The sequence below is a fragment of the Sinocyclocheilus grahami genome, unplaced genomic scaffold (genome assembly GCF_001515645.1).
Source record: "Sinocyclocheilus grahami isolate Dianchi unplaced genomic scaffold, SAMN03320097.WGS_v1.1 scaffold45.1, whole genome shotgun sequence".
In the NCBI taxonomy this organism is placed as follows: domain Eukaryota; kingdom Metazoa; phylum Chordata; class Actinopteri; order Cypriniformes; family Cyprinidae; genus Sinocyclocheilus; species Sinocyclocheilus grahami.
Window position 1 is genome coordinate 592398 of NW_015505224.1, and position 11475 is coordinate 603872.

The window sequence follows — 11475 nt, forward strand, 5'->3', positions numbered from 1 at the left end:
AATCACACACATATATATATATATATATATATATATATATATATATATATATATATATATATAAAATGCTGTGAGCTGCATAGTAACAATAAATCAAGTTCTTGCTGGCTTTTGGCTTTTCTTTAAAAAAACCCCCCAAAAAAACAGGTGCCATGTCAGATAAATTTTATGGTGCGAGATGAATATCTCAAACAATTCTAAATGAAATGGCACACAAAATGGAAGACAATATAAGGAGTGATTAATCTTGTCATGCTCTCACTATTCCTTGTTTGTAAAATATTGCACAGAAACATAAAAAACATGGGGTGGGGAGAAACACGTTCAATCTACTTAATATTCATGAATGAATAATAAACAAATACAACATTACTGATGTTTAAAGACCACGGCCGCTCAGTACGGGGCAAACTTCTGCCGCTCAGATTTTTTGATGTTGGACGAGATGGGGAACTTTGCGGTGTAGGGGGTGAAGCCGGCCGGGAGGCCTGCGGAGGTGGCTGTGTGCACTGCCAGCAGGGGGACGGTTTTCATGCCAAGCAGGCTGGAAACAGGAAATGCATAGTGGGCGCTGGGGATGGAGGGGACGGACGAGGGGGAGTGGACGTTAATAGCAGAGGGGGGAGCAGCCAGGACGGCCATGGAAGAGGCAGTAGAGGCGGAGATGGAGGGGGTGGACTGGGAGAAGCCCAGGCTGAGGTCGAAAGGTGTGCTGGAAGAGGAGGATGACGCAGCCTGGATGCTCAGTTTAGCCATCTCTAAACTGAAAACACACATTCAGATGCACGCAAACAATGAGGGGTGTGAGGACAAGTGTGGGGTTAATAGAGGGGTTACGGTGCACACAAGAGGAGAGAGGGGGGTGAGAGAAATAGAGAAAAGAATAATCAATTTAGGGAATGTTATGTGTTACAAGAAGGAATAATAATAAGGGTTTAACATGCCTGGATGAGAATTAATAAAGGAGTGCCAAATGGGTGAGATGACTGCTGTCTAATTCCTAAGCATTACACCATTACATAAAACAGATTGTGGGAAAGGAATAGTTCATCCAAAAATTTAAGTTTTGTCATCATGTTTACTTGCTCTGGTAATTTTTTTTCTTCTGTAAAACACAAAAGGAGAAAACACTGTTGTAGAATGTTCTGGCTGCTCTTACCCAGCTTGCACTGTATTCCAAGACAGATATTTAGAAAGTTTCATATTAAAGGGGTCATATGATGCAATTTCAAAGTTTCCTTTCTATTTGGAGTGTTGCAAGCTGTTCGTACATAGATAAGATCCCTAAAGTTGCAAAGACTAAAGTCATAAACCCAAAGAGATATTCTTTTTAAAAGAAAAGAAAAGAATGTCTATGTCACTGTGTGGGAAGATTTGCATAACACCGCCCAAATGTTCACGCAAAGAAAGAAGGCGTAACTTTTATTCTGGCTGTAGTATTGTTGTTGCCGCTGCCTCCATGTCGTGAAGATGCTGTGTGTTTCGTTGTGAAAGAGAAACTACTTTGTTTGGCCTTCCAAAAATGGACACGACTAGAAATCAGTGGTTAAGTTGTATTTACAACACTGTTCCAGAACAGTTCAACCCAAATATTCAGATGTGTGCAGCGCATTTTATGGAGGACCGTTTCATGATCCTGGTAGAGTAGCCTACAATGCGTCTGTGCACAATGGCTGTTTCTATAAAATGGGGCAGTTCCAACTTTGCAAGGACAGTCTGGCGCTTCTGACTCACAGCCTGTAAGTAAGTTTTTTATATATAAAGAATTTGCCACTGATGATTCAAACGCGAGTTTTGAGCAGTGTAGAGTAGCGCTTGTTGTTTATCATTTCTCCGATCACAAATGCAGATATGGTTTTATGTTTACACAGCGCGATACGCAACGCAATGCATAAAAAGACAGTATAAATCATTATAATCCGTAATTATGTCCCCACTGGATGCAACAAATGCCTCATTTATAATTGAAAGCTGAATACATAAGCTTTCCATTGATGTATGGTTTGTTAGGATAGGACAATATTTGGCTGGCAACTATTTGAAAATCTGGAATATGAGGGATGCAAAAAAATATTGAGTAAGGCATTTACAAAATATCTTCATGGAACATAATCTTTACTTAATATCCTAATGATAATATTATTACAGCTTAATATGTTTTCTATTTTAAAATGTAATTTATTCCTGTGATGCAAAGCTGAATTTTTAGCATAATTACTCCAATCTTCAGTGTCACATGATCCTTCAGAAATCTTTCTAATATGCTGATTTACTTCTCAATTTCTTTTTATTATCAATTTTCGTGCTTCTAAATATTTTTGTGGAAACTGTGATTAATTATTTTTTTGCAGGATTCTTGCAAAAGGTTTTTCTTGAGAAAAGGTTTACAATAACATGATTTATTGATTTTTGTTTTGTTAATTAAAGGGGCCCTATTATGCTTTTTCACTTTTTCAACTTTAGTTAGTCTGTAATGTTGCTGTTTGAGCATAAAAAAGATCTGCGAAGTTACAAAGCTCAAAGTCCACTTCAAAAGGAGAAATTTTATTGAACAGAAATCACTTTTCAAAAAATACAACGAACGACTCGTTTGGACTACAACGCATATTTTCCAGGATTTGTGATATCACAAATATTGACGAATGGGACGAGACCTGGTTGAGCTTCACTAGAGAAGGCAATGAGCATTATCACTATGTCAGAGACGCGCTAGTTTCCCCAAGGCAGACGAACTTAGAGTCATTACAGTCATTCGGGTTTAAATCGCGCTCAAATTGATTTGATTTTGACGCAATATTTACACTGAAGCTCACAGGCGGCTATGGCAAGGGGCATGACATTTTCCAACCAGGCGCCGAGTGCTACCAATCACAACACACACTGGCCCAGCTAACCAATCACAGCACATTTCGTATTTCAGAAGGTGGGCCTTCATTTGATACAGGAACTATTCGAGCTGTTCATGCCAGACTGGGGAGAGAGGTGTTGTAATAATGTAAAATATGAGAAAATAAATGTGTTTTTCGAACAACCTAGTATGAGAGCCTGTTCTAGTACACTCCCAAAACAAAATCAAGACTTTGTAAAAGAGCATAATAGGACTTTAGTGTCACTATCAATTTTGATTGTGTCCTTGGAGAATAAAAGTATTAATTTCTTTATTTTTTTTACTGTACTGTAGTGCATAGGGGCTAGTTTTATGCTGCTTTTATAATTTGTCTTTTCTGAAGTTTAACAGACATGATCACTATGAACTGTATGGCATTGTATGGAAAAGAGCTGCATGAACATTCTTCAAAAATTCTCCCTTCAATTTCCACCAAAGAAAAGCAGCATATGGGTTTGGAATGACATGAGGGTAAGTAAATGATGACAGAATTTCAGTTTTGACTGAACTATGCTTTAACATGTGAGAGGGAAAGGTCTTACCTCGCACTGATGAGGTACTGAGCCACGCTGATGTTGGCTGGGGAGCCTGTGATGGTGACGTGGCGCACTGCCGAACCGTCTGTAGCCCCGGCAATTTTGATCTGGGCACCAGACATCTGGCGAATCTCATTGATCTTACTGCCCTGTCTGCCAATGATGCAGCCTATGAGCTGAGAGACAGACGGGTGAGGGGCAAACAACATCTGGACATTAAAAGTCTAAGGAGGCTGAGCGTAAACCTCTAGGACATGGAAGTTGTTCTTCTCTACTGTATGGCATGCCTTGAATGTTACTAAATAGATTCTACAAGTGGGTGCTGAATAACAGATTACTTTAATACATGATCAGAGTAACATTGTGTCAGTGTAATGATAGCAAATCATAAAAAAAATCGTAAATTATTTAAAATACACCCCAAACTGTATGAATGTCATTGCAATACATACAAAATATCAAGCCAATTGGCATGTATTTCAAAGTTAAGGCAAGCAAAAATATGGTTTCAAATTAAATATTCCAGTACATTCAAAGTATTGGTTTAAAAACATCGTATAAAATTAAAATTAAATAAATGCAAAGCAAATAATAATAATAAAATAATAATAAAAATCTAAAATGATTGTAAAAACAAAGTAAATACATAATTGTTTGGTGTTGGATGGTTTGGTCTTTGGAAGGATTCACATCTCAGATTTGTTTTTATGTTACTATTAGTACAAGCAAGTAAACATTGCAGAAGTTTTTCTGCTGCACCTTTGGTTCTTCGTAAATAAAAAGTTGTCTCGGTGCCTCAAACTGAGAATCAGTATGCATCTTGTTTTCTGTCAGCTGTGCATGAGAATCAACAAGCTGCAGATATGTTTCCCAAGACTATTATCCTTGTATAGATATAGATGCAGCATTCTTATTTTAGATGGAAATCTAAACTCTGGTAATAAAATGTAAAAATACACTACCTTTTTTGGGGGGGAAAGAAAGAAAAAAATATTACTTGCATTCAGCAAGGATGCATTAAATTGACAAAAGTGACAGTATAGACTTCTACAGTGTTAGAAAAAACTGTTTCAAATAAATGCACTTTTGAACTTACAATTCATCAAGGAAAAAAATCACTTTTCAAAACTGATAATAAGAAATGTTTCTTGAGCAGCATATCAGAATGATTTCTGAAGGATCATGTGATACTGAAAACTGGAGTAATGATGCTGAAATTGATCTTTGCATCACAGGAATACATTTTATTTTAAAATATATTAAAACAGTTATTTTAAATCGTAGTAATATTTCAAAATATTACTGTTTTATTGTTTTTCTGTATCAGATAAATGCAGCCTTGGTAAACATCATAAGATGCTTACAAAATCAATTAAAAAATCTTTTTGACACCATATTTTTGAACAATATTATGCATTTGAAAATATGGCATAATTTGTCATTCTTAGCTTATTAATAATTTTCACTTTTATTTGATCTAATGACATTCATATAGTTTAAGTGTGACTTACTTTTTGGGGTCAGTGTAGACAGCCATAACAGCATTTCATTTAACATTAACTGCAACAGACATTGTGTCTAATAAAAGTGAATTGTATTATTTTAAGTGAAATGTATGATTATGACATATAATATAACTTACATCATTAGGTATGCTCAGCTCATGAGAACTGGTTGCAATAGAGGCCTCCAGACCTATGCAGGGAAATGGGAAGTTAAGCAATACACAACTCATCAGCTGAAAAAAAAGAAACATTTTGTCATCGCTACACTGCCACTGAGTGTGCTCAAATAAGTCGAAAAAATATCACATTAAAATGACACAATGTACGAAAGCATTAAGGCTGCTATGCGGGTGAGTCATGAATGAATTCCTGCTTAATTCATGTCTGCCTGAGATTCAAAAACACCCATAAAAGCATTTCCAAATAGCGCACATTATCGGAAACGTCTGTGGAGAGGCTGTCGCTCTTCAACTCCTTATTTCCATGGTAATAATTATGGGCTGGCACTTGCAATGTGTGGACTCTGTTTGTCATGATAAATGTGGGCTGCTGTGAGAGTGGGCTTCAGGTTTGCTTAGGAAAATGCTGCCGGTTTGAACAGGTCAGAGGGTTTTGTGCAGGACATGAGGGGGGAAGAATTTTAAACGAGTGAAAGCCTTTGTGATGAGTTCACATATAAGGAGAGACTGAGGGGTGACACATATGCATCACATAGCCGGCATGATGCTGTTGTTATGGTGACATGACACATTTGGAGATTTCTAGACAGCTCAAAGGAGCCGTCGGCCGTCGGCTGGCATCCGAACACAAACTATCTAGAGCTATCAGGACTGGTTAGTGGTTGTATCATGGCACAGCATGTGCAGCATTATGTTGGCAGTGTTATGATATTTATTACCTTACCACAAAAACAGCTTCGCCATCATTTTCTTCAGAGTGGAAAAGTATAACATGCGGTGGTGAATGCATGAGACGGAGGTGGTCAGACACGAGGTGGTCAGAGACAGATCGAGAGAAAGACAGGCAGAGAGACAGACAAAGGGAGAGACAGACTTCCCTGGGGAGCTCTGGGTACGTACCAGGGAAGGTGGGGTTGCTCTGCCCAAGGGAGGTAAGGGGGATATGCTGCATAGCCAACTGGTGAAGCTTGGTCAACTGCGGGGGCAGGAAGGGAGGTTAGAACTAGCCAATCAAAATGGAATTATTTCAGAGGACACTCACATCTACAGACAGAACAGCACCCATATCAAGTCTCAAAGTTAGGTTAGGTATCAGGTCCCCTTTTGGACTTATCGTCCACTTCAAGGTGATCAAAAAACTAGATTTGCATTTCCTTAAGGGGGAATTCGAGTGTTTGCGAGGCAGGAAAAATTCGTATTTAAGCTTGAGATGTTGTTTGGTTCTTAGTATGTGAAATGAATCATCCGATCTGCAGTTGGCATGACACACGTTGGGTTTTCTGCCTGATGTCTGTGAGAATTGACAGACGACGTGACACCGCCTTTGCAGTGCAGAGGCAGCGCTACATGTACAGTATGCAAATTGATGTAAGAAATAACACCAATCATAATTCCGTACAGTATGCAAACGTTGTGATTACACCATCACATTTGCTTATAATTTTAATGCTGAACCTTCTATCATTTATATATTTTAATACCTGCAATTTTATTGTATATATTGCACTGACTTTAAAGGGATAGTTCCTAAGACCTTTGTTCATTTTCAAAACACAAGTTAAGATATTTTTGATGAAATCTGAGAGCTTTCTGACCCTGCATAGACAGCAATGAAACTACCACGTTGAAGCCCTAGAAAGGCAGTAAGGACATCGTTAAAATAGTCCATGTGATATCAGTGTTCAATCTTAATTTTCTGAAGCTACGAGAATACTTATTGTGCACAAAGACACGTGGTAGTTGCATTGTTGTCAGCAGTAGCCTTGTGGGCAGCGTGCCAACATATCACACCTTTGTGCTACTGACATCCCAAGTTCGAATCCAGGTTTGAGGACCTTCCCCGATCTTGCCCCCCTACACTATCTCCTCTACACTGGCCTATCATAATAAAGTTAAAAATGCCAAAAATAAAAGCTCTCGGATTTCTCAAAAATATCTTAATTTGTGTTCCAAAGATGAGCAAAGGTCTTACGGGTTTGGAACGACAAGAGGGTGAGTAATTAATGACAGAATTTTTGGGTGAACCAACCCTTTAAATCTCACAAGTGCAACTTTATCACAATATGGTTATATCTCACAGTGACTTTATATATCACAATTGCAACTTTGTTTTTCATACCTACGGCTTCACTGTATATCTCGCATTGACTTTAAATCTTGCAATTGCAACATTACTGTATATGTCACAATGTGACTATGTGGTTGGGATTTGGCCACAGGCACGAGGCTGAATCAGAAATTGGCTTCCACAGAATGGAGTCTGTATGGTGAATGGTTTAACAGAGATTGCCTGTATGGTGAACTGGAATTCATTTTAGAAGTTTACTACATAGGAGTTGAAAAAACTTTACCCTAATGTTTAAGGTTCTGTCAATAAAGTGCTGCCTTGCAACCTTTGTAATTATAGCATTCACGTTTGAATGATTCTGTTAACTAATTGTGTTTACTTGTGTCTTAACCAGAGATATGAAATAACCAAGGACTAACAAGTGTTAGTGATACTAAATATTAAAGAAGCGATCATAGGCAGAGACCATATCGGGGATATCGGCACTTAGGTGTGTGTGTGTGTGAGGAATGCAGTGGAAGAATTGTGATTGTGTAAAAGGTGGGATGTGGCTGGGGTACTGCAGTGGTGTTGTGAAGTGTGCTGTGAATGATACTGATCAGCCAGTATGACTAACACTCACGTCTTGGGGTGGAATGGCAAACTGTCCTGGAATAGCAAATGCCTGTGGAACAGATAACATGTTTAGGTTAGAACAAATAACAAGCGCTTATTTGCAGCTTGGTCATTAGATGACATTGCCTGCCCATGGACCACCCACAGTCCATTCTATGCATATTTCATTAAAACCTAGAAAGCTTTTATGAAAATCGCAAGCTCAAAACAGTTGGCTTAAATGCAATGCAAATTGTAACATTTGGGGTTAGCAGGATTTTATCAAATAAAATAGCATTTAAAACAAGTTGATAATATTACAAGTTGATTATATTAACACGTTTGAGGATTTGCTAAGTTAGTGGCTTTAAATCTTGTTAGCAATACTTAGTAGTATGTAGTTATCCACAAGCAAAACTATTTTGCTGTGTGAAGTAATCAATAATTTGCTCATCCACTTTCCTTTATTAAGGGAAATTTCAGTGGCATTTTTCAAATTAGTTTTTTTAGATGAGTCAGTAGTTGTTATGATTAATTTCATACAAAATTCGCCCCTAAAGAACACGTAAAACAAAACAAACAGCATTCGGCTTCTTTGTTCATGTTAAAGCGGGTGGCTCTCAACCAGAATAAGCTGCAAAGTGGACCAGACTTTACACCGCAAATCAAAGTTTGTCTACTTGAGACTACTTTGTCAATAACATGTTGTTATAATTCCACAGCCAGGTTTCCGCCTTATGACTGAAATATGTCAAGCTCTTCTTAATATAACCACGAGGGGGCATCACATGAACATCCCATGCTATCATCAAACATGGCAAAAAAAATAAAAAAAATACAGAACTAAACTACTTCTTAGCATTTTAATCCTCCAGAGAGCTTGTAGCTGACATGATTTTTCATTATACGGACAACTAGCCTTTGCATTTCTCACCTTAGTCAAACTAAATGTCATGATCACTCAAATGAGCAACAGAAGCCCTTTGGACAACATACCAAGAGGAGATATCAAAATTAAAGGGTCAAAGCTTTGATTACATGCCCTTACGAGTATGTATTTCATAAAATCAGAACAATAGAATAGAATGGAATACTGATGGATGAATGAATTGTTTAGTCCAGCTATACATAGCTGTATTTATGATTAGTCAAGCTTTCCAATTCAAACACCTACAGATCTAAATTAGTGATTCAAAGCGAGTCTGATCTGCATGTTTAAGAGCACTTGGCATGGTCCAATTGCCCAAATGGTGACTGTATTACTGATTGGATCTGGGGGGGGGGAGATTTATTCCACCAGCTGATCTCAGTCTAATCATTAGCGTAAATATCCACACTTAGAGCGTCCCACTGGGACTGAGGGGAACTATGGAATCGTTAATGCTCATGAAGGGTTTCGATTGTATGGTTCGGTTTCTACATTAAGAGATGGATGGAGAACTCACCGACGCAGCATGGGGTTGTGCCAACACTGTGTGGCTGCCACCCGCGGTGGGTTTGGGTCGGTATGGAATGGTGGCTCCTTTAGGTGGCGACTAAATGAGAGAGACAAGCACAGTCAGGACAAAAGCGAAGGCGTTTAGGCAGTATGTGTCTAGAACTCTGTTAAGCCTCACTGGATTTTACTGTTCAAAGCCCAATGTTAATGCGGGCCAGGGAAAATCCTGCAAAACAAAGGCATCCAAGGTTGGATGCTGGGAACTAATGAAGCAAACAGGAACATTTAACATGTAGTCCATGCGCTGAAAGTGAATGCAAATGAAGTGTGAAGGTGAAAAAGACCTGAAAAATATTCCCCACTTGAAATAACATTTAAGCACAAGGGAAATCGTGCATAATCATACATTTTTTAATTAAAACGCATACGCGCTCTCACGTGCACGCTCACGAACCTCCAGCATGATGGTGCAGATGTGTTTCACGCATTGTGTGATGGCACGAGGGGTGCCTGAGATGGTCACGGCTCTCTCAGTCGAGTCAGGCAGTAGGTCTCCTGCCACCTGGACCTGGGCACCTGTGCTCTGTCATACAGCAATGCTTTTAGTCAACACACGCTGGACGGGCTGATTAGAAAAGCCACAAATGACATTCATATTTCTTTCAGTAGTGACATTTAAAAGGATAAGGTCACTTCACATCCACATTCCTGGTCACCCTGTCTGCCTGGGTTTATTTTGCAATAATGAGCGAATGATGGTACATTATATTGCTTATTACACAGCTACTCGCCAGTTAAATGAATGTGCATGAATTATTGATTTTAATAAGAATTACCTGCACTCTTAAAATCAAGGGATCCAAAAGGGAGTTTTTGCAGTGATGCCATATTGACCAATCACATTCACTTGTTCCAGAGAGCTGTGCAATAATTTATTTAATGATCGCTTACCTAATGATCGTAGGTAAGTATCATTTTAAATGCCAGTGTCTATATTACGCATATTAACTGCAATACAACCACTAATTATCAATTAACATTTTTCATAAAGTTTGAAAAGTTTCCTATCTGAGCACTGAGGAGATAGTAAGATTACAAATTCTGATTTCTTTCCAAGCGACTAGCAAAAAGTGTGCCACACTGTCCCTTTTGTATTACATCTATTCTCATGCTGACATTGTTATCATCTGGCCAGTTATTTAGGTCAAGCTATTTGGATACTGTATATAAATATTAGTCTATTTAGGCCTTGGTGGGTCGTCCTGTCCTAGACATTCATAGCAACTGGGAATAAAAGCAGCCAGTTCACCCCTCACAGCCCTCAGTGGCGAGGACAGCTATATTTATTCAATGTGATCCACCAGCCAAATAAAAAACAAAGCCTTCAAGCAAAAGTCACTGTCCTCATGTCAATTTCAACAGCTAAATGACAACGAATGGTTCCGCTTTTGAGATGAATCGCTTTGTTTTCCATCAACGAAAGCCATGAATAGATAAGTTTGAGGAAAAGTGAGCAAGTTCAAGAGTTTAGGAAATTACAGCTCAGGGCTGTCTCATAACGTGTGGATTTAGTGGAAGCCTGAGTCGATTGGGCCCCTGTGCTCAGGAATAAAAAGTTCTATCTTGATGAGGACAATCAATCATGCTGATGTTAAGTGTTTTTGCTGCCACTGAGACAACGGAAACTAATTGTTTAACGGATCATTCCGTGCATCATCTGGGAGCCGCTGTGACCTGCATTACAAACCCTGCGCATTTGCCAACAATTAAACTTCTACCTAGAATATCTACCTCTCTGATCTCTTTGATCTTCGAGCCTCCTTTGCCAATGAGTGAACCGCACTGACTGGCGGGGAAGACGAGGCGCAGTGTCACAGGAGGCCTGCTTGTCACGGTGCTGTTTATCATAGATGCCAGGATATCCTGAAAGAGATGCATATGCATCAGAAAGAAGCTCAATTCAGCTCGTGTCAAGTCAGTGTCATTTTTTCATAAAGGAGGGAGAAAAACTTGCAGGAATACAAGTTGACAGTTTTTTTTAATGAAATAAAATACTGACTAGGTAATGCTGTGTTATATAAAATGTTTAAAAAAAAATCTAATTATATATATATTTATATATAAATTATATATTTTCTTTTTAATATTACACAGCACAGCAAATTACCTAGTGTGTATTTAGCCAAAGAAAACGATGATACTGTGTGTGTGTATATATATATATATATATATATATATATATATATATAATAGGTCTTAAAAATTTTT

General features: G+C 38.4%; 1 protein-coding gene across 5 annotated transcripts in view; it reads right to left on the reverse strand.

Annotated features, from left to right (window-relative positions):
• The window catches only part of LOC107582498 (poly(rC)-binding protein 3-like), a 23785-nt gene that overhangs the window by 2601 nt on the left and 9709 nt on the right, over positions 1-11475 (reverse strand). For 3 of the 5 annotated variants that reach the window (XM_016268369.1, XM_016268368.1, XM_016268366.1), the window contains 7 exons: positions 9662-9790; positions 9215-9304; positions 7798-7839; positions 6008-6083; positions 5066-5118; positions 3430-3599; positions 138-763 (listed from right to left, as the gene is read on the reverse strand). In XM_016268369.1, coding sequence (XP_016123855.1) covers positions 397-763; positions 3430-3599; positions 5066-5118; positions 6008-6083; positions 7798-7839; positions 9215-9304; positions 9662-9790 — 927 coding nt within the window. In that variant the 3' untranslated portion in view covers positions 138-396. Of the gene's footprint in view, positions 1-137; positions 764-3429; positions 3600-5065; positions 5119-6007; positions 6084-7797; positions 7840-9214; positions 9305-9661; positions 9791-11475 lie in introns of those variants that run through there. The other 2 variants (XM_016268367.1, XM_016268371.1) reach the window with 2 other exon arrangements.